Source organism: Callionymus lyra, chromosome 5 (genome assembly GCF_982586985.1).
Source record: "Callionymus lyra chromosome 5, fCalLyr1.hap1.1, whole genome shotgun sequence".
NCBI classification, from domain to species: Eukaryota; Metazoa; Chordata; class Actinopteri; order Syngnathiformes; family Callionymidae; genus Callionymus; species Callionymus lyra.
Window position 1 is genome coordinate 14,250,698 of NC_141822.1, and position 22,829 is coordinate 14,273,526.

The window sequence follows — 22,829 nt, forward strand, 5'->3', positions numbered from 1 at the left end:
GTTTAATGTCTTAACAAGAAGGAGTTGTCTCGCCTGCAGTTGATTCAGAACTCTGCAGCGAGAATTCTAACCCGCTCAAGTAGAAGAACTCACATTTCTCCGATCCTTAAAACTCTTCACTGGCTTCCAGTTTCTTTCAGGATCAAGATTAAAATTCTGGTTCTTACTTTCAGAGCTATTCATTGTCAGGCTCCTCCTTACATCACTGATCTGATCCAGCCTTACACCCCAGCTCGGGCTCTGAGGTCTGTGGATCAGAATCTACTTATGGTTCCACGCACACGACTCAGGACCAGAGGAGAGAAATCTTTTAAGGCTGTTGCTCCTAAGCTTTGGAACAATCTTCCTCTCTCTTTGCGCTTGATGGAGTCTACTGACTCCTTCAAGAAACATCTTAAGACGTTTCTATTTGTTCAGGCTTTTCCTTAATTTTCTGGAACTCCTGTGTTGTTCTCAGTATTATCTTGATCTTTAAAGTGTATATACTTTTTTGAGTATTGTTTTGTTTGTTTAAGCGCTTTGTGTCCCTGGTCTGGAAAAGCGCTATATAAATAAATATTACTTACTAAAACCTGCCTAAAACTTTTGCAAACTACTGTATATATATTTTAATTTGAAGGTAATTGTTTATCTGCGACAGACTCGCGTCCTGTCCAGGGTGTCCCCTGCCTCTCGCCCAATAATGAAACTGGGATAGGCTCCAGTCTCCCCGCGACCCCTATAAGGGATAAAGCGTTAGAAAATGAATGAATGAATGAATGTTTATGGTTATAGCTAGTTCCTACACTAATATTTAAATTAAATTATTTTAGAGAGTAAAGAGTTAAACTTTCTAATGAAGAAACATTAAATATATATATATATATATATATTTAAACAAGGTATTCTGTAATTTAGCTTGAATTCTTTTGTATAAGACCAATGTAGTTTTTCTCTTTAATGTAGTTCTATAGTATTATAGATTTGAGGGGACTTTTAGCTGTATTAGCTTTAGTTTATCAGTGAAATGGATTTAATTGCTCTTTACTTCACAACCAAAATGCAATGTCTATCATCACCAAGTGAAAAAGAAATCATCATAAAAATGCAATAACTCATCGCAGGTGTAATTGAATTAAAGACCTTTTGGGACAGAAGGAACAAAATATTTCCAACATGTATACAGTGTGTTTTTGAATGAGAATAAAGTTCTTAACCTGCGTGATTTTTACACGATAAATGTCGTCAACCCATTGTTTACATATCGAAACCTTTGCAATCCAATGTAAAAAGGAATTAATCCAGAAGGGTCTTGTTTACCATGTTTTCATTGATAGCATTTATTTTTGGACATTCTGGATCAAGACACTGGAAAAACAAAAATCATGAGCAACCCTTGAGTGGCTGTGCTTCTTAAAAATGCAGATATTTGTCTTTATTTCACATGTCAAATCAGTGAGACCTGAAGGATATTAATGCAACCTTGAGAAAGTTACTCTCTTTAATAGCTCGTCATCTTTATTCAGAGAGTAGAATCAGGGAAAGTAGGGTAGATGCTGGACCAGAAATGCACATATCTATTCCTCAATCTTTGTCTTACGTAGCCCCTGTCCATGTCAGAGTGGAGCTCCAGGTACTGATGCCCAGTGCTGGTGAACTTTGGCCATGTGGCCGGGACACTCAGTGGACCGTTGTTGGGATCTCTGTCGGCAGGACGAGCAGTCAACACATCATAATGTTGTTCATTATATTGTTGCTATATTGTGATTTACCCGGTCCTGGCGAAGTTGGTCCAGTAGGCGATCATGTAGCCAGCGAGGTCACGGTGACTCGGCCAGTATCCCAGGGGGCTGCTGAACGGCTTTCCAAACACAAACTGAAGCTCGTCCATGTGGTCGGCTCCCATCCAGCTAGGGTAGGGCTTGGTCAGGCCTCCCAAACGGTTGGGCTCAGAGAACAGGTAAGAGTAGGTACGACCGGAGCTTTTAGAAAAAGAGACGGAGCCAAACAGACAGACAATCGTAAGCGTAAACTCTGCTAATCTTTTGCGGACATGATAGTTTCAACGGTACAAACATTAGCAAAAATACAGACTCTCACATTGCATTAGCAGCGTGAAGATAAAGAGCAGCTTGAGTCGGAACCAGGAAGATGTAGTCGGTTCCGATCTCCACCACCGTTCTTTTGATGATCTCCCTGCTCGGCTTGGAACCCCAAGTTGAGGAATAAAGATCGAAAGCGCTGAACATGGCAGCCTCGTCCTTTTTCGTGTAGGAAGCAAGAAGTCTCTTCACATCCTCACTGACGAAAGAAACGAGAAGAAAACCAGTTGACGTTTGTAAAAGAAAAAGAAAAAAAGGGATTCAAGGACATTTAAAGTGTTTACACAGGCGTGTCCACCAGGTGTGAGTTGATGGATGGAACGTCGAATCCGGTGAAAAAGTGTCCGTCCATGTCGTTGACTCCCGCCATGTAGTCCAGCTCGGCAGCGTTGTGGAACAAGTTGTGCGGCTCGTCGGGCAGGAAGTCGCCATCGATCACGGGAGAGAGGACCAAGTTCTCCAGTAGAGGGTCTGAAAGAAGTCGATGACGGTCACAAAAATGTCGACGTCTAATTTTAAGTGAAATAATGAGCTAAATTCGCCAGACAGAAGTTCTGATTTTGACATATAAAGACCAAAATTTAACCGGAATGACTTGTTTATAGATAGAAATTCTACCAATGGAGTAAAAAGGGTTTTCTTGTCAAGTTTCTAGAAACAGGGAATAAGGTGTTAATACAACAAATTGAACAAGAATGTTTTAATCTATTACAAGATAATTATTATTAATTAATAAAAAAACAGGAAATTCAAGTTACATTTTTGTCTTTTAATATCTTGAAATAAAAAGTTTTTTAGACTATTTTTCAATTGAAACAAGACATGAATACTTGCTTGGGTAGTGATTGTCGAAGAGTCACTCACTCAACAGTTTTTTTTAATATTAGTCATCAGGGTTGAACTTACGATCAGGTGAACTCTCCACACCCATACTTCCAGCCAGGGTGAGTTGAACCGGGTCCGTCATCTTTAAACAGGTGACCATGGTGGCGTCAGTGGGACAGTTGACCTTCACAGCGATCTGTTCAAGAAGACTTCAGTTAGCGTCGACGTCATTGCACTCGCAAAACTATTTTTTTTAAAGTTCATAAATGTGAGAAAGGGTTGTTGTAATGTTGCATTTCTGGATCAATCATGAAATTGATATGGATTCAGTTCAACTCTTGCCTCCTCAGCAAACTTTCTGGGGTTCCTGATGATAGCCCAAGGGCAAAAGGCAACTCCACTCTGAGAGATCGCTCTCCTGATGAGTCCTTTGTTGTGAGGTGTGAGTGTCTAAAAACAAACAATAGTAATGTAAACAAAAACACTCAGGAGCTCATTATACATGGATTCATAAAAGCAAATAATACAATAAAACCACTTCTTTAATCGTGATGTTGAACAGAAAAACGTATCTAGCGATATTAGCGACGTCCAATGAATTAAAACATCATCATTTGTCAACATTCTCCAGTGAAAGTTGGTTTATTTTAGTTAAAGTTTCTCTTTTTTGACTCATTTTTAAGGAAAAAGAACAGTGAGAATCCATTAAACGGAATGACAAAACCTTCAAGACTGACCTGAATCCTGATGGAAAACCACAAGAATGTAACCACGACTATTCTCTTTTCTTTTTTTTACCTGGAAGCTAACGCTAGCGCCTCCCGCTGACTCTCCGAAGAGGGTGACATTGTCGGGGTCTCCTCCGAACGAGTGGATGTTCCTGTTCACCCAAGCAATAGCAGCCTGCTGATCCCACAGACCGTAGTTTCCTGTTTGATAAGAGGAACATTTTAGTCCCCAAACACCGAGTGTTCTCCTGAAGAAGTGTCATCTACCAGGTAGGTCCGAGTCTCCCGTGCTCAGGAATCCCAAGGCGCCCACTCTGTATCCCAGAGTCACCACGATGACGTCGCCTCTGTCCGCGATCTCTTGACCATCGTACAGATAGTTGTCGAGAACGTTGGCACCCATCGAGCCTCCAGCCATGAAGCCCCCTCCGTAGAACCAGACCATGACGGGCAGACCGGACGAGACTGGGGTCCAGGGAAAAAGTGACACATCGGCCTTTGTAGGTTTTTCGCAGAGTATTCTAGGATACAGTACCTGTCCTGCCATGGGGAACCCAGATGTTTAGGTAGAGACAGTCCTCGCTGCCTCTGGTGTCCGTCTGCTTGATGGTCACCTGAAGGCATCTCTTCCTGAACTCAGTGGTCTTCAGAACACCTGACGAGATCCAAGGATTATGTCGTTGGTTATGAGGATAAAAAGCACAAGAGTCTGTGGAGTCTTTTTAGGCGGCTCGCCTGATTGTTGGCTCAAATTAATGTAGATAAAAGTTTATGTTGATCTATAAATATGTTAAAATAATACGGAACAAAGATTATAGATGTTGACAAATAAGCAGAGACTTCCAATTATAGTGTAAATTAATTATGATCGATCGAGATTCAGAATATTGCGATCAACGTGATTAAGTTTGAAACCTTATGATCTATAGTGTGAGCAGAGTTTCTCAGAAGACTAGGGGATTATTTAAGATCCACAAACATCTACCAGAATAGTGCCTTAAATTAAGGGATATATATGTCTATGTATATATGTAAGTAAGTAAGTAATTTTTATTTGTATAGCGCTTTTCTAGACCAGGGTCACAAAGCGCTTAAACAATCAAAACAATATTCAATAAAGTATATACTTTAAATATCAAGATAAAACTGAGAACATGTGTTAAGATAACTACACCTGACGACCATACTAAGAAAAAAAAGACATCTAGTCTTGAAATTCTAATAAGAATAATTGTTATAAAGCGATGAATCATCTCTTGTAAATCTTGTTGAAACTAGAAAACATTAAACAAATAAAAACACAATAAATATATTTATTTTTAGAGCATCCCGGCCTTTAAATTAGCAAAACCAATCAAGTCATTCTGCCACCATAATGATAATCAATAGCTTTGCTTGTGACTTTTTTAATAGATTTTTTTTAGTGTAAAAAAAAAAAACATACAGAGAAATACTTTTTCTTAAAATTATAAGTCCATTTTTCACGATAATTGATAAGAAGAAATGCACTATAAGGCTCTACTAGGATTCCAGTGTGAGTAAAATATTTATAATATTTCTCTCTTATCCCCTGATGTTACACATGGGTTTAAAGGAGGAATAAAAGGAGTCGTAGTCTCTTAATAAATCCAAATTAAGTTACAGGTTCCAATAGTTCCAAAGAGTGAAGACATTTCAGGAGACTCACCATCCCAGCCTGGGTGAGGTTTGGGTTTCTCAAACCTCCCAGGCATGTCTGCGAAGGGAATTCCCAGGAAAATGTCCATGGATCGACGCAAGCCAAGACGTTTGTTGTCGCCCTCGACCATGCCACCCTCCGTGGACACCACCCCCAGCTACAGACAGCGAAGATACAGAGAACATTAGGTTTGGTCGACGTCTTCAAGTGGCATCAGAACTTGGTTTGACTCTTTTTTTTAAATGAGGAATTTCGAGATGTCAAAACTTACGGAGGTGGCGGAGATCGTCTCCACGAACACGGCAAGAGCCAGCAAGATCCAGAGCACCATCGTGACACGAAGGCGAGAAGAAGGATGATGAGGAGTGTTTGCTTGACTTATTATATAAGGGCGACTCTCCTTTGAACCTATGGGAAACACTTTCCCCAACGTTACGCAAGATTTAATATTTAACCACCAGACGTTGGGATAAGGGATTCACAATCCAGGACAATCTTAGTGTATCAAGAAAAATAGATCAGATGATTTCTTACAGTTTTGACTGTAAAACATGTTTATTATTCTGTTGATGAACGGGTTTAAGTTGCATTAAGAAATTTTAAATCAATCCAAAAATCGAATTTCGAAAGAAAAAAAAAACTTTTTATGGAATTGTATAAAAAGGATAATTGCGTAAAAAATAGTGATGTTTGTTTTTAAATTATTTTATTTAACAGGTATTTCTTAGTTGAGAAGTTTGATGTTGTCAACACATCTGTCTTCATTTAGTGCTTTTATAACTAAATCATTACCAGACTCACAAACAATTCAAATTACTACTTTTTATAAACGTTACATGAGAAAAATGAGTAGAAAATTGCTTTAATTAGTTAATATAAGAATCAAAAGTCAGTTAAATACAAGTTCTGATATGTATCTGAGGAACACCACCAGTTTAACGAAAATATGTCGTAATAAGATTTATTTATTTTTTTGTTCAAACTCTGGGCTCGGTGGCCAAATCTGGTCCACTAAGTGTATTTGTTGTGGCCCGATGGATGGACGGCTCAAAAAGTAGAGTCCACGTTGATATAATGATGTACAATGATGACATTGTTTAAGATAAGATAAGGGACATACAGATACTTCCAAATAGTAATGGGCTGATGAAGCTTCATGAAGCAGTGTCATTGTTTTCAGTGTCCACTAGATGGCGGTCTCTGCACTATTTTCCTTTGTTTTAACAACAGTTCTAATGAAACATCACTTCATTTTTAAACTAATAGCGCCACCTACTGATCTCTAAACAACATGACACCGTTTCATGAAGCTTCATCAGACCATCACTACTTCCAATTACACAAAGTGTAACTTAGAGATAGTCAAGACTGAGCCTGAGAGAATGTGAAGACAACATCAAAAACCACACACACTTCCTTTACACACATTTTTTTTCGACCCCTTGTATTTTCGGCACCTTGTGAGATTGACGCTGACACTGGTGTTTTAAATTCAGAGAATTGTGAAAGTTGTATCAATGCATGAGTGTGTTATTTCTGTGGGAAGAGTTAAAAATGATAAAAAGACATTAACTAAACAACCTCTTTATAACAAGCTCTTCGTTTATTGACACTTCATAGAAAAACATAAAGTTCCGTATTTAGATTAATCCGTTGAAACAGTTGCATCGAGCACGGAGGTTTGTTCTTCCGTCATGTAATCCAGCATCTCCGTCTCCATCTCATTCTCACTTCCCCCCGAAGGATGGAATTCATCATCATCTTCATCTTCATTGTCCTCCTCGTCATAATCCTCCTCTTCCTCATCGTCGGGTCCACAGCTTTGCTGAATACGCCTTTTTTTGGTGATCGCTGGCATCGCTTTGGAAACAGAAACACCGTCTGGGATTAGCGAACAAAAGCACGCGGAAACAGAATCGCACGACTCACGCGGTCGAGTCGCCTTCATGACCTTCTTGACCATGTCGGAGATGATTTCCCTCAGAGCGTCTGTCGTACCGACGACACACCAGCCGTCTCGTTCGTCACAAACCGTCTCCGAGCCTTTATTCTGGTCCATCAGCTCTTTGACCCTGAAAAAGACAAATCAACAGTTTTACATTAAATAAATCAAATTTTAAGCACATTACATAACAAACATCTAATATCTGCAAAAAAAAAACAAACAAACAAAAAGGTAACTAACAAAAAGACAAAAATCTTATTCTCTGACATAAAAACATATATCCAATATTTAAAGTTGTAGCTTTTATTGGGTTTTTATTTGAGACTCAGTTGCAACCTACCTTTGAACATACAGACTTTTATATTCAATCATATATACATGTATATGTATAACTTACAAAAATAATAAAGTATCCATCTCACGATGTAACAATATGATTGTACAAATTCTGATGTTCTACTAAAAATTAATCAAAATGTATTTATTTTATTGTATTTTCGGCAGCATCTTCAGTTGAAGTGCGGATGCAAAACTTTGCCCTCAACTCTGTATTTATATTTTTGCAACAACGAAAAGTCCTTACCTGAAACTCCATTTGTACATTTAAAAGATGTTGAAGTTAAAAAGTACAATTAGTAGAGGATTCCATAAAGCAAGTGAAATGAAGATCAGCTTTAAGTTGTCCACTTAATTTTAAGGAAAAGTCTGTAGATAAAATTATATTGTATTCTACTGCACTAACGTATTGATTTTGATCTTAAGCTACAGTTGTGTTTCAGTATTGCCTTTACTTGTGAGTAAAACAATTTAAAAATGTATAATTATTGAATCAAATCATATGAGACGGAACATTGTTTATTATGTTTGTAGTTTTTTTGTTTGCTTTGTTTACAAAAACAAATTAAATAACAAGTAAACTTAATTTTAACTGAGATGATTATAAAACCTTAGTATTGACAGAGTCTCCTTTGATAAAGAAACAAGTCCTAGCGACCGCGACCATGTGCAGGCATGTGAGACGCACCTGTCCACGCGCAGGTCACACAGCTGGTAGAACATCTGACGGTGAGGAGGCAGCATGTCCCCTTCGAAGATGTACGACGACTCCTGGACACCACATTGAAACATTGAACTCAGGTTATTATTATTGACTGAGTTTCAAAATCTTCATCTCGACTGATAAAGGAAAGTGACAAACATTAATTTTATATTCATTATTAGCCAATTAAAAACAAACCACATACATGTTCAATTATTCAAAAAATACAGCAACAGAGTTGATTTTCATAAAGAGTCTCAAACTGGTCATGTTGCAACAAATGTATCCCAAACTCAACAGTTCGAATTTCGGTTTTTGTCGTTTTTCTTTGCAGCTATATTTGCTTGTGTACGTCGTCCTCCCTCTCAACCAACACTGACTCCAATAAAAAGACAGTTGTTTCCTCTTGAGATGTTCTTACCAGATTTTCAGCAAATGTTCTTCATTCTCAACTCATCGCTTTTTTGAGTTAAAGTTTGAGATGAATAATTTTAGCTGGTTATAAAATCAGACATCAGACCTCTGGCAGGAGTGCATTGTGGGAGTTTATGCGCAAATATTGAAATCTACATCTTCAATCTGAGGTCCACAGGACACGCAACAAGAAGATAATGATTCAACCTTCACTGACCTTCAGCTGGTGCGTGACTTGAGTTTCGTCTTGACTGGTGCTCGGGAGTTCAGTCAAACTGGCAGGAGGGGGCGCTGTAGAGGACAGACGAGCAGTAAAAGTGTAAACCAACGTCAGTTCTTTGAGTCAAACTTGACGTGGCTTAAATCAAAGTAGATTTGTATTCATGTTGATTTGGTGATCTATTAAGATAATCAAGGTAAGATAAGGGACTCCACACTAGAGATCCTGAAGCATAATAGAGAAAAAGAAAAAACAACTAAACTAACTGTGTTTTGTTACATATTTATGATAAATCATATGACTTAATTAATACTAATAACATATGTAGAGTGTAATCTCATAATATAAACGTATACCTCAATGTTTTAACTAATTATTGACTGATTGTTTTGTTTGTTTGTTTTTAAATTGTTTTGCAATTGTTTATTGTTTATTCTTCCCATTTTTTTAAAATTGTGTTTATTGTGGGTTGGTAACGGCTCTTTTCATTTGTTCACTGGAGTAGATAATGGATTTTTGATTAACTATGGATGCATAATAACATGTTTGAGAAATAAAAAGTTGTGTCTATCTGCCTCAACATACTGTGGTACAACATTAAACCACAATAAGAGTGAAGAAAAGTACAAGTTATCAATTCCAAATTGCTGGTTCAAGTTAATCATTAAAAGACTAGTGATCACATGTTGAGGCTCTGTTTTGTATATCCTCATGTAACAAGGCCTCAACAATAGTCAAATAAGTCAAATAATGAAATAATGAAAACGGGAGAATTCTTACCGGTTTTGTTGAAGGTAATGGAGAGACTGTAGTTCAGAGAACTACGCTTGGCTTTCACTGGCAGGTCCGACACTGAATATCCTGGAGAGTTGTAAAGTGTGTTATAAACAAACTCAAACCAAAAATACTCAAAATTGTATCACAGTTTAGAAAAGCTCCAGATGCAAGATTATGATTAATAAATATAGAAAGAATTAAGAATTTCTATTCTTGTTTAAATAGAAATATTGACATTACGAAATGATCTTAAGACCCGCCCACTGAAAACACAGTTGGAGAGATTGATTAGACCCGATTCACCATAACCACGCCCACGCTGCTGTGATTTGTTAAACATCAAGGTTTGTCACTGCGCATCATCAATCCTGGAAGTCTCCACCTCCAAGGGACTTGTTGTATAAACAAAGTAGGGCATGATTAAAGCTGGCTGGAGGAGTGAAGCCATTATTATGTCATGATAGACTCTCTCGCTCTCGTAACCTCTCGTTCGCCACGATTTCAGACAGGGGGTAGAACTTTATAAGGTACTAAGTTCAAAACATGGTCATGATGAGAGACTTACTGCATCTTGGAGAGGAAGATTCAACATTTGAAACATCTGAGTGATTCAGGAGAGTTTGTTTTTTTACATTAGCTGACCTTTAAAACTGTGATTCTTTGAAATATGAAAAGATAAACAAGAATAAAAGAACGTGTCAACAACTTAATAATTCTGAAACGGACCATGTTTGGTGCTGCACCGGATCCTGTAGTCCAGCATCTGGTACATCTTGGACTCAGTGGTCTTTCGAGGATCATAGCCGAGCCTCACCCACAGACTCCTCCAGGGTCCCGTCACCTCAAACGAGACCACAGGATGTCAGTATTTGTGACAGTTTAATCAAGGAAGTTGAACATCGTATCCTATTTATTGCCTTTCCTTATCGGAGGAGGAAAAACTAAATTTATTATAGCTTTTATTTCAATCAATTAATTAAAAATATGAAATATGGAATTACAATGTTGTAGATCTACATAAATATTAATTGAAGATACATAAAGGAAACATCAGTTTTTTATATCCATATAGTAATTTTTTGCATGAAATGGTTTGAGATTTTGTTTAATGAGAAAAAGCTCAAATAGATCAATTTGTGATTAAACTTTTCACCCCAAAAACAAAGTGCATTTCATGACTTTTGGTGATAACAACCTGTGCTCTGTGTCGTCCTCTCCACTCACCATGTAGTAGGCGACGATCGGCAACAGCCGCTTCAGTTTATCAGGGTGGATGTTGAGGTTGGCCTTGACAGCGTTCCGAGACCAGATGGGCCGGCTCTCAAACATCTGAGTGCAAAAATACAGATAAGACAGAGACGGACGCTCCAGAACCTGCAGAATTTTTCCCTGACGTTGAGACTTGAACCAGGTGCATTTTCTGAATGTTTTGTTGACCTATAAAAGCTTCATCTCTTTCAAAACTGACGTCACTTAATAGTTCATGACAAATATAATGACAACCATTTAGATTTGGAATTTTGTCTCTTTTAGATAAAAGAGACGTGACGCGAAACAACCACATTTATGATCAATATAACGATGAACACAATTACAACGAGCTAACACTACACTGATTAATAAATAAACTTTCTTCACTGTTCATGTAATGTAGTTTGTTTTCCGATTGTTATTATTAAAATAAAATATATATGTTGTAGGTTATTAACAAAGCAGTGCTCGTTTTAATGGACTTGACTTAAACGTTTCATGTTTATTATTTAAATTCGAAAAAGTTTTGTTTTGTGTATTGAAAATAATAAAATTCGGGTTGTAATTCTAAAACAAGGATGTTGTTAGGTGTCCTGCAGTTCCCACACCTTCCAGGAGAGGTCCCTGTTCTCCATCTTAAGACACATCGTTCTACTTCTGTCTGATCTCACAAAATTACAAACTTCCAAATTGCACTTAAGGCTTTTCTAGAAATTGTCAACCACTTTTCATCGATTCTTATATTCATCAGTTACAGTATATTGCATCAAATCATATAAAAAATATTTTATGATTAAGTGAACACGTTATTTGTTTACTTTTCAGTTAACATGTTAGCATCAAAATAACAGGGAGATATAAATAATACAAGATATAATATAACCCTGGTTTATGCTCATTCATTTCAAAGCAAAAAAAAGGTATAATTATTATATTATTATATTATAGTATATTTACTCATAAAATACTGCTTTAATCAAACTTGGAATAAAGATAGCTTTTGTTTCTCTACTTCAAGGCATACCTGTCTGAGTTTTTCTTCAACGGTCCTGTCACACTCTTTGATACAGACCCGTTTCCAGGTTATCAATGCAGCATCCAGACATTTGTCGGGAACCGACGCTTCATTGAAGCTAACAAAGATAGCATTATGCTGGCGCCGGGCACGATTCAAACCAATGACACTTGAACTGTTTTGGGTCAGTTGCCTGGGAAAAATGAAAAAAAAAAAGTTTCTTTAACACTGTTGGACAACATGTCAATAGTGGGTACACTGAATATGTTAGAGAATAGACGATTGACCCACTTTACAACGACATCGGGACGATAGTAGTAATCCACGGGGGTGTCGAGCCGTGAAAAGGTAGCTGGAGGGAGGAACTGCGGGAGCGTTTGCTCAAAGAATTCCTTACTCTCGGATTTTCTGAAGACGATTTTGTCGTACAAGGAACTTTCTTTGCCATTTTCCGAGTGCACGGCAAGGCACTGGAAATCCGCCATTCCTACAAAAGTTTAGCAATGCGACCGTTAGACGTGGACACAACAACAAAACAACATCAGCTTCTTCTCACAGGACCTTGGAATTTGTACGTGGTTCCAATGACTCCAAGACATTCCATGTGTATCTTCACATTCTTCGGATCACTTTTTCGTACCCTTCTCCGCACCTTGAGGAGAAGGTTGCTCGAGGAAAAACGATTGCCACACAGTGGGTGACAGAACGGATCCTTGGGTCTGAAGCGCAGCTCCAGTCGACGATTAGGGTTAGAGAAGGTCTGCGGGGTGAGAAATTATCACATTAACTTTTAAGGGTTTAATATCGATTTAACATTGTCGATGTTGATACTAATACCTATAAATCACTTTGATACCGGTTCTGAATTATCCTTTTTTTCCCAATACCAATTTTAAAAGATCAATTCTTAAAGAATATTACACGAAATACAAATATTGAGTTAGTACATTTCTACTTAAAGCTGTTTTTCTTGCAGAAAAAAAACCCAAAACAATACGACAACAATATCATTTATACGTCTTTTTTCAGAACCCACATTATAAAGACCACCGTGGGTATCCCAACTGTGCACCAAATGACGAAGCATGTTTTGATACTCCTGAGGGATCAATAAAGTTCTACCTTACCTTACCAGGTACTACAGAAACATTTTGGTCATTGCCACAAAAGAACCATAGTTTGTTACCCATTAATCACTTCATATTTTAGTCAAAACAATAAGAATTAGAAATAATCATGTGGAATGTTAATCAAATTTCAAAGTAGTTTGAAGTCAAGTGGTTTTCTATAAAATCATCATATGAATAAATATTTGGAACAGACTATGCTAGATTTGATTTTCCCATGTCATTGTTTTTGCACTTTATCGTTGCAATCTATGCATAGATTATATATTTAAACGTTTTATTGAATTTTGTTTACATCAAAAGCTTTATTTTGTGTAGGTTTGAATTAGGAAATTAGTAGAATTGACTAACTAGGATTAACATGGTAACACGCCTCGAGTGTAAATATAAACCACATGCAATGTTGTAACTGTAAAAGGCTACAGAAGATTATTTTTGTAAAGAACTGACCGAGGTCAGTGTCTGTTCTCCGCCTAAAGTCTCCAGCATCACAGCCTCGTTCCGCACCACCGCCGGGTACTCCACGCACACCAGCCTGCGGTCCTTCAGCTGCAGAGTGGCTGAACTCCCCGGAACCGCTGGAGTGTCCGCAGTATAGTCCGATATATTCAATTCTTCCAGGGTACATTCTAAACGAGCCCCCCTGGGCTCCATCGCTACACTCGGTTCCGGAAACAACGTGAAACAAAACACTTGACAGAGTTAGCCTGTCTTTTGCTAATGTGCGCTTTCAAAACAACACCGAGAGGAAACAAGGACGCGTAACTGTAGTTCCTGATTATTCATCCACGCTATAATAGTAAACGTATTTTTTGACGAGGGCCACATTTGATGGAGAGAAATTTCGCAGGGGCCCAATGTGAACCTTGACTTCTCACAAAGGGTAATTTCATTCAGAAGTTAATGAATATAAATCCTAAATATAATCCTAATACCGTAAAAATAAAAATAAAATAAATGGAGAAGAATTATCATAAACACTTACCTTGTGACCATTTCCATTTGGCTCTTGGGGACTTGTGTGACTTTTCAACGTTTTATTATTAAAATGTAACATTTTTGGTTGAGTAATACAGTTTTTAAATGGACCCCACGCATCACATGGAAGTTGTGTTAGGGCCGCAAAATGCTCCCGGACCTGACGTAAACAATTTTGTTGAACAAATACATTTTGTTTCCAAAATGTAAAACAATTTACAGTTTAAGTACTTGAACATACATCTATTTATTAAATCATCAATTCATTTTATCGACCGTTAACATGGACGGATATCCCTTTATAGCAAAAATAAAAAATAAAACAATTATTTATCTTTTTCTAACCTAAAAGATGGTTTATTTTTATTGTATAAATTAAAAAAAAAGTTTTTTTTTCCTTTTGCTTTATGTTTCACAATCGTCTATCACGTTTAAATCGCCGAGAAACTGTTACGCACGTTTTGACCACCAGATGGTGCTGTATATCAGTCAGCAAGTAATCGATGGTTTCTTTTCACAGCTAGAAATCTTTTCTCGATTTATTCCACCCTAGCGAGATGGTGAAGGGCCAGCAGGTTGGGGCAATAGGTTGGGGATATCGTCGCCAGGGAATCTGAAGACAGACATTATTAAACAAACAAATTAATTTATGTAGGTTTCTGGACGGTGGGAGGTAACCAGAGTTCCATTCAAGATTAACGCACAGTCAACAATGCACAAAGGTTTTTCTTCAAAACCTAAAGTTGCCTCAAGCCAACAACAATGACACTGTGTTTCCCTATTTTCTCGATTCATAAATGTATTGAAAACAATAAGTCCTCAATAAGGAAATAATACAGGAAGAATAATAAATCAATATCTCAACATGTGATGTATTATACGAATGGCATATGAAATGTCAACATCCATGTTGGTTGCTTCTTGTCATCAGGACCTTATTGGGGAAGATAATCTGCTGTCACTCCCAGGGATTGTCAACAGACTTCATCCCCTCGGAGAAGAAAGGAAACTGAAGAAACAGTTGTGATCATGTTTGCCGACTTATTAAAGGCAATCGCAACTACTGGCGTGTTTGCTCTTTTTCCAGTTCATCCTCTTCTTGAAATAGACCTTTAAGGGAAGTACAAGATGTGATGTGTTTTTTTTTTTTTAGTTTGAGCAGCTTGTGGGCCCTATCACAGCCGCACCGCACTTTTCAAAGGATATGATTTGATCTACGGGGCAGTTGAACAGTTAGGAGAGTTAACGTGCGAACTCAATGAGCCGTATCAATCTGAACAGAAAATCTTGAGATGAATTAAAGCTGAAGAGATGAACCTTATGTACTTATATGGGATACGACTGGAAAGACTCTTTCAATGGGGATGAAATCCAGCTTGTTTTAGAATTATAAGCAAATACTTATTAATTAATGGTCAATTTAAAGTCATTTTGTGTTTTCATTGTGATTTTAAGCGACATAATACAACACATTTATATTTCTCGTGTAAAGTTTGAGGTATTTTTTACGGATACAAACAAACAGTAGAGAAAAAAAACAGGATGGATTTCAGGATCAATAAATGAAATACTGGAAAACTTGAACATCTTTATATGTAATCCAGCTTGTTTGAGATTTCTAACCAAATACTTGCTTTTGTTTTGTGGTCAGGACAGGATGTTTCAGTGTAAATCTTGAGTCATTTTGTGTTTTCAGTGTGTATTCTAATGATTTAATACAACTTGTTAATAAATATATTGTATAGTTTGAGTGATTTGGGATACAAACAAACAGCAGTAAAAGAAAACTATATAGTTTACTTGAACAATGAAGTAAATACTTCTAAAAAACACTCGTCTGTAAAGTTGAAAATTGGTCAACAAGTACTAAAATTATATTTAATTGAAATATCCTCTTGTTGATCTTTTATTAATAAATGAAACCAGAAAACAATGAAGTGATTCATTTTCATTTGCAGGCCATAGGCAGCCATTAAATGTATTAGTGTTTCATGAAATGAGAAAAACATGTCGTACCAATAAAGCTCTTTTCATCTCAGGGAACTTATCGGGAGAGTTAGCATGATCTGTTTATGTGGTTTTGGTCAGGTTGGTCTGGAGATCCTCAGATTGATATCTAGGGCAGATAATTACTGAAATTAACTTTCACGTGTTTACGGATCGTCAAATCTGAAGAAAGACATTATTGTGAGGTCCGATGCGAGTTAAGTTACGGGGAGATAACATTGGATGTGTTTATGTCAAACAGGAAACAGAACTCTGTCAATCAGGACCGCTGTGGTGAAGTGTCACGGAGATGATTTGGTTCCTCTGTGTATTCTTAGAAGACAAAAATTGGAATCGATGCACCGCTTATGGCACTATCTGTGTTTGACGAGGGTCCGCTCCTCCCTGCTTCTCCGTTTACATCCTCCTGCCGTTACAGTGTGTGCCCGTCCTGATAAGGTTATCACCCTCACTCTGGCAGAGTCTGTTATTTTCAGATTTGCTTCGTTCATGGCTTCAATCTGTATGTCATGTCATATTAGGACATGTGAGGGAGGTCCCCGCCTTCATGTCAGAACATCTCTGGTGAAAATGTTCACGCTATTTTTTTTAGAAGAATGGGTTCGTGAGATTGACAGTACGATGAGGGACAGAAGATATTGGACATGTCAAAACTGAAACTTCATAAATTGCAGGGGGTTAGGAGCAAAACATAAGAAGAGCCATTTATGACTCCTTTACAAAAACAGAAAAAAAATGTTTTTATTTAGACAAATCAAAGAAACATTAAAAAAAAAAAAGTTTATTAACTACATAGGTACCCCAAAAAGTCCAATTGAACTCATTTTCTACTCACCCTCATGTTGACTAATGGTTGGGATTAAACCATCTCTTTGTGGTGTCGTAGGCAGAACTGTATGTCCATACGATGGACACAAACTGCGCTCATTTTCTTCACCCTCCTCGTTCAAAAAGAAAAACTTAAAGACATCCTGGATAATGTTCGTTTGCAATGTCCCGCTTGTAATGAAGCCTCGACGAGAGAAATTGTTTCGGAAAACAATTAAACAAGTCTTCGTGTTAAGCTTGTTTGTAGGAGAAGCTAAAATGCTAACATGCTACAAAGACAGTTAAAAATCCGGGTAAATAGGGCAAGAGCTCCCAGCGACAGTAATATGACTTTTACTGCAAAAAGACACAGATTACTCTGAAAATAATCACAACCATAAGTCGAAAAAAAGTGAGTAGAAAATTTAAATTTTAGGCGGACTTTCACTTTCAAGATAAAATATTGATTAAATCTGTTTGAGTAGTTTTCTTTTTACTCTACAGAAATGTTTCAGGTAATTTCTTTTTTTAAATGTGGTTAAACGTCAGAATAATTAACTGTACTCGCATAAATCATCTTCTCTTTTGAAAAGCTAAACCAGATGTGACTCTGGAGTTGACAGTCGACCCCTGACCCCTAGAATAACTGACACAAACAACGCAGTAGACAGTGGTTCTAAAATGACAAGTCAGTTAAATTTTGATTGACTGGTTCAGGCAAGCTCAAAATTAGGAACGCAGTCGACGCGAAAACCATTGTGTTTACACAAATATTACAAACTCAGGGTCCATATGATTGACGGATGGGTTGAGATATTGAATTCTAGGGTCTTGCAAATAATTGTATCAAAGCAGATTTCTAACTTTATCTCAACCACATTATTACAACATCCGGGTCTGGTCTGGTGACCTAAATAAACCCATTTATACACTTAGACTATACACATTTTGTACAAATAGTTTCAAGAATTTTCTCTTAGTATAGTTCATGTCGAAAGGAAATGTTTATAGAAAGAAAAAGACAGGATCAAAATTCACTTTAAAAGATAATAAATAAAACCAAAAAAATACAAGTAAGATAAAAAAAACAAGATCATTTACAAAATGTTTTTAAATATGTTAATGATGACAAAACTCCACCCATGTTATATACACTCTTTGACTTTGGAAAATCCTTCACCTAAGAAGTCAAATCAATTCTAAAAAAAAGGTGATAGATTCAGTCATTTCGAGTCGACCTGGGCCTTAAGATCTGCAGGTGGACTGGAAACCCTGTCTTGGTTGAGGCCCGTCAATGACCTTTCACATGGTTACCTCAGATAAGTAAAAAGTAAAAATCACTTTTAAAACCAACTTCACCCTGGTGTCACATTATTCACTGGTAAGAATGACATTTTCTGCTGATGGTTTATTCTTTTTCAACAACAATAACAAAAAAAATCTGATAAATATTTATCAGCATTTAAAAAAAAAGACTCATATTCTTAAAATATGTAAAGCATGTTGCTTCAAAAATAGATGAAATGGTTTATAACTGCAACTTAAAAAATAAAATAAAAAAAGAACGGAAAATATTATAAAGTATATTTAGATGATCTGTTGTTTGTTGCATGAACGGATATGTCACTGCAGGCAGGTCTTTAAAATAAAAATATAATGATTTTAATCAATTACTTTCTCCCTTATGTGCCGTAAAATGAATTTAAAACATGACAAACTACATGTTGAAGGCTGTAAATTGGTCTTAAAAGAGTTAATGGATGTTGTTTCAAAACAAGTTTTTGTTTTTTTCAGCTCTGTTATTATAATTAGCAGCTAGACATGAAAGGCAAACACAAACTCAAGTACAAGTCACTCGGATCAAAAAATAAGTGGTTCTTGTCTTGCTATAAATGATTAATACCGTTTATATCAATTTAGATTATTATTTATTGTTATTATCATGAATACTTTATTGTTATTTTATTAATATATTTATGTATTATTGTTTTTAATATGTGTACTTTATGTCCTTATATGTGTATGTTCTGTAGAAATGCCTCAAATATTCTCCAATGTGGGAATAATAAAGGAAGTTCAAATTAATATATTTTAAGATAAGTTTGAACATCACATCTTCCCCCCTGTTTATTTCATGCCAGTGAAAACTTTGCTGCTTCTGGGGATTTTCTCTTCCATGATCTGCTGCTCAACAAGACCAGCTGGACTCGAAGACACTGTCAATCAGGTGGTATCACACCAACACAAACTTTATTGTCGCCGCAGAGTTTCCTGAGTTTTGTCATGGGAAGGAAATTAGTTGACACTTGTCTTCACTAGAGAGTCGGAAGTTTTATTTTTAAATGACTCCATTTCAAAAGAACCCATTTTTTTTCTCAAAAATAATAATGATAAAAAATAGGGTTATAACTGTAACTATAAATGAAGCAAAGAAGATATTATGTATTAAGTTTATTATAACAGTTGCAGAGGAAAATACAAACATGTCAGAAGAATATACAGAAACTTTGTATTTTCTTTAATTAAAAAAATAATTGAAAAAGATTTTAAACCAAACCTTTCATAATTTCGAGGTTATCTTTCATTCATCTAAACAATAATAAATCGAAACTTCTAAATAATCGTAAAAAAAAAATTCCGAAGGAGACGTCCTGTAATCAATAAAGTTCTATCTATCTGAAACAATTCCCGAGAAAACAATGTTTGCCTTTTTCCCGTCCAGTTTTATTAGATCCTCCCTTTGCCTGAAGCCTTTTTTTTTTAGGCTCCATTCCTGAGTTATTCCGGCCTCATTTGCATGAAGTCATTTGCAAAACAAATTGAAGAGGAACTCTCTCTTCTGGATCTTTTGGAGACTTTTATAACATTATTCCGAGCTGAGATTCTGCCGAGATGATCCTCACAACGACTCCTTTAATGAAATGAAGCGTTTGCTGCTCCCGTTAAGAGAGTTGAGAACTTTAGGCAACGAAACAGACGCAGATACTGAAACGTGTGATTGAAACGTCTTGTTCGTGTAACTGATGAATCCCAATGTAAATCTTTGCCTCACATTTGAAGGTGGCCGATACATTTTCAGTTTACCTCCAGGCTATCCTGCCAAAAGAAGCCCCCCCCCCCCTCCCTCCTTTATGCTCTTAGTAACGTTTGTTCCCAACTTCCCAAATGATCATATTTCACTCCCTCCTCTCTCTCTTTCTGTTACCTTTACAGGATTGTGATTTGCTCCTCCGCCTCTCTGTCACTCCAGGATCTGGCAACAGATGTAACTGTCGAACCAGGATGTGGAGAGAGCCTTGTTTCTGCCCCGCTATCAACGCCATTTGCATAAAGGCCTCAGATTTGTTTGTCAGTCAGTAAGCCTCTGTGCTTGCTACGTGTCGATGTGCAAACACTGATTTAACCACCGACGCCCAACACCACATGACTGTGTAACAACAGTCCTAGACCTCAGAGAAAGACCTTAATACACAATGTTATATCACTTTTCTAAGACTATGAAGCTGTGTTTTTTTTATTATTTAGGTTTACTTTTATTTAAAGAAGATAAACTGTATATCTTTTATTAGTAATTTACTGCCTTTATTGACAAAACATATCAATGTATTTTGCTGAGAACCTCAATTTTTTTCATTTTACTTCGGTGTCCATGTTTTTTATGTTAGATGTTCTTTCTTTATCGTCATTATGATGCAGGCGCCAAGGAAAGTTGCCAATTGTTGTCGCATTAGGCCCCTGGGGGCCAAACATTTTGCAGCCCTAGTCAAAGCAAGCGTCGGCTAATGAGTCACACCCGGTTATTTGTATAAACACCTCTGGTGGAAGTTTGACAAAGAAATCTTTGAGAACGACGCTTTCATTTTCATTTCAATTATTCAAAGATTCTAAGATTTACTTTCATGAATATATATATATAAATAAATCTATTGAAAAAACATGCAACCTTTCAAAAAAACAAATTATCTAATTCAATTAATCAATGGGAACAATTCAATCATTTAATTAAGACATTCCAATATTTTCAAAAATATGGTTAAATGCTTAAAAAAAACACAGAATTACACGTCTAATAATCCAACTGTACGTATATAATTCCATACAGCACCCACCGAGCTTTAAAATGTCGCTGAGTTATTCAGGATACTTGTTGACTTTGCAGCCTTTAGTTGAAAAAACAAACAAATACAGAGTTATTTAAATAACAAAAGGACGATTCAAGTTAAAGTAACAGAAAAGATATTTCAACTACAGAGGACCTCACTGACGCTGCGAGCACAAGGTGGAGATAAAGCTAAAGCATGAATCAGCAGTTTGTAGGAGATGACATGGCCGGAAAAATCAAATTCAACCTCAAAACCTTTCTCGTATGATAAAATATAAAATAAGAAGAAAGATAATATGACATAATATGAGATTTGTTCTTGTTGTTATCATTATTATCATTATTATCATGTAATTATTATATATTTATCATTTTAAAATGTATTATAACCAAATGGTTCATGAAGGCGAGTTGAACAAAAAGTGTTTTTTAATCCGTCTTAAAAATATATATATTTTATATATATAGTATATGTTTGTAGAGAGTCCAGGGCGTCGACAAATGAAGATGACATGGGACAGTCCAAAACAAGACTCATATCTTCAGAGGTGGCCAGGAAACCATCCTAAAGAACTGGAGCTTCACGTAACAATACAGTCGTCTCGTGTCAGATTTTCAGTCCAGGTAAAGATCAGATTTGCCTGAAGCCGCTTAATGAGATAACTGGTTTCAGTGTTTGAGGAAGGTGGTGAGTCTTCGTTCGTGTGACCGTTTGTTTATGGAAGTAAATCCAACAAGCTGACAGGGTGTGGCGACAGTTGACTATTTAATCATCCTTTTTTTTTTTTTTCCACACCAGCATCTTATATTAATCCCGGTTTCCCATTTGACTCCTACAACACACCGTAAAGTTCACTGATACATTTGTTCAGTTTGCGAGGGCGTGTAGATCAAACGCCAGTTTGTTTAATACTGATTTTTCAACACTGAGATTATAAATATAGAACGGACCTTTTCGTTGATATTGTTGGTACGTTTACTCGCTTAATACAATCCATGAGGAGCAAACTCTGGATATTTCTTTGTATGCCCCAAACAGATTCAGGTCATTTTAAATAAAACATTAGCTCTTAATATGTTATTATTCATTTCATTTTCTTAGTAAACTGATTGGTTGTAAAGCTGGTGATAGTAGACTCTAGGAAGATCATCAATCATCCATCCTTACTATGACATATATCACTGTGGCAAAATGTCGTCAATGACATACCCGAGAAAACTGAATGATGGATGTGTTCACTTAACTTTAGTTTAGTTAAAGCACGTTTTTTTTAACTGATCTTTATTCATCTATTCATGAAAATGAAGTTTTTGTAGTGAAATATTCATCGTGGGTGTAGTTTGCTCAAGGGGTGTCAACACAAAGGTGTAAATGCAACACAAATGTCTCTGTTTGGTTTGAGTTTGTCATGTCATTCTCAAAGAAAAGGGACATATTTAAAAAGGAAGTGAACTTTTTCTGGATTCATTTTCATCCTGAACCAACATTTAATCGACCAAATAGTCAACTATTTGAAACTGCAAGTTTTTTTTAAACAAATATTTATTTTATACTTTCATTTGTACCTGAAAATGTATTTTAGGTTTGAAGAAATGCATTTTACTCTTTAAAATATGTATGTAAAAAGCCCTTAAGTGCATATATTTACTGGGGTGTACGCACTATTTGTCCCTTCAAAGTATCTTTGCATGTTCTATTTGTACTTTTTGTGTACCATGACATCTTTCAGTTCATGTAAAGCTCAAGTAAATCTGCCCTAAGGTCGATAAAGAAACTCTTTTAAAGCTGTTAAAATCGATTTTTTTATCTTTTATTTTCTAGCAGTCTAGTTTAG

General features: G+C 36.5%; 2 protein-coding genes across 2 annotated transcripts; both read right to left on the reverse strand.

Moving 5' to 3' along the window:
• Window positions 1–1,291: 1,291 nt before the first annotated feature.
• On the reverse strand, window positions 1,292–5,663 carry LOC148079487 (bile salt-activated lipase-like). The gene is made up of 11 exons (XM_087791059.1): window positions 5,584–5,663; window positions 5,322–5,469; window positions 4,170–4,289; window positions 3,902–4,099; window positions 3,705–3,835; window positions 3,249–3,356; window positions 2,988–3,102; window positions 2,366–2,552; window positions 2,080–2,280; window positions 1,752–1,961; window positions 1,292–1,682 (listed from the first exon to the last, which is right to left on the reverse strand). The coding sequence occupies exons 1-11, from the start codon at window positions 5,641–5,643 to the stop codon at window positions 1,502–1,504; spliced, it is 1,659 nt and encodes a 552-aa protein (XP_087647185.1). The 5' UTR covers window positions 5,644–5,663; the 3' UTR covers window positions 1,292–1,501.
• A 1,232-nt stretch (window positions 5,664–6,895) lies between these two features.
• Window positions 6,896–13,813, reverse strand: gtf3c5 (general transcription factor IIIC, polypeptide 5). Its single transcript, XM_087792479.1, has 11 exons — window positions 13,551–13,813; window positions 12,535–12,733; window positions 12,265–12,460; window positions 11,983–12,166; window positions 10,932–11,036; window positions 10,434–10,548; window positions 9,711–9,791; window positions 8,928–9,001; window positions 8,282–8,364; window positions 7,242–7,384; window positions 6,896–7,172 (listed from the first exon to the last, which is right to left on the reverse strand). The coding sequence occupies exons 1-11, from the start codon at window positions 13,752–13,754 to the stop codon at window positions 6,958–6,960; spliced, it is 1,599 nt and encodes a 532-aa protein (XP_087648605.1). The 5' UTR covers window positions 13,755–13,813; the 3' UTR covers window positions 6,896–6,957.
• Window positions 13,814–22,829: the final 9,016 nt, after the last annotated feature.

Bases quoted from the DNA above. Each gene is read 5' to 3' on its own strand.
- LOC148079487 (XM_087791059.1), bottom strand. From the start codon at position 5,643: ATGGTGCTCTGGATCTTGCTGGCTCTTGCCGTGTTCGTGGAGACGATC. The intron at 1,962-2,079 runs GTGAGAGTCTGT...TTTTTCTAAAAG, and splicing joins CTTCACGCTGCTAATGCAAT to CTCCGGTCGTACCTACTCTT. The intron at 1,683-1,751 runs GTAAATCACAAT...TCCTGCCGACAG, and splicing joins ACCAACTTCGCCAGGACCGG to AGATCCCAACAACGGTCCAC.
- gtf3c5 (XM_087792479.1), bottom strand. From the start codon at position 13,754: ATGGAGCCCAGGGGGGCTCGTTTAGAATGTACCCTGGAAGAATTGAAT. The intron at 11,037-11,982 runs GTATGCCTTGAA...TTTTGCACTCAG, and splicing joins TTGAAGAAAAACTCAGACAG to ATGTTTGAGAGCCGGCCCAT. The intron at 9,792-10,433 runs GTCCGTTTCAGA...ACAACTCTCCAG, and splicing joins CCGGTGCAGCACCAAACATG to GATATTCAGTGTCGGACCTG.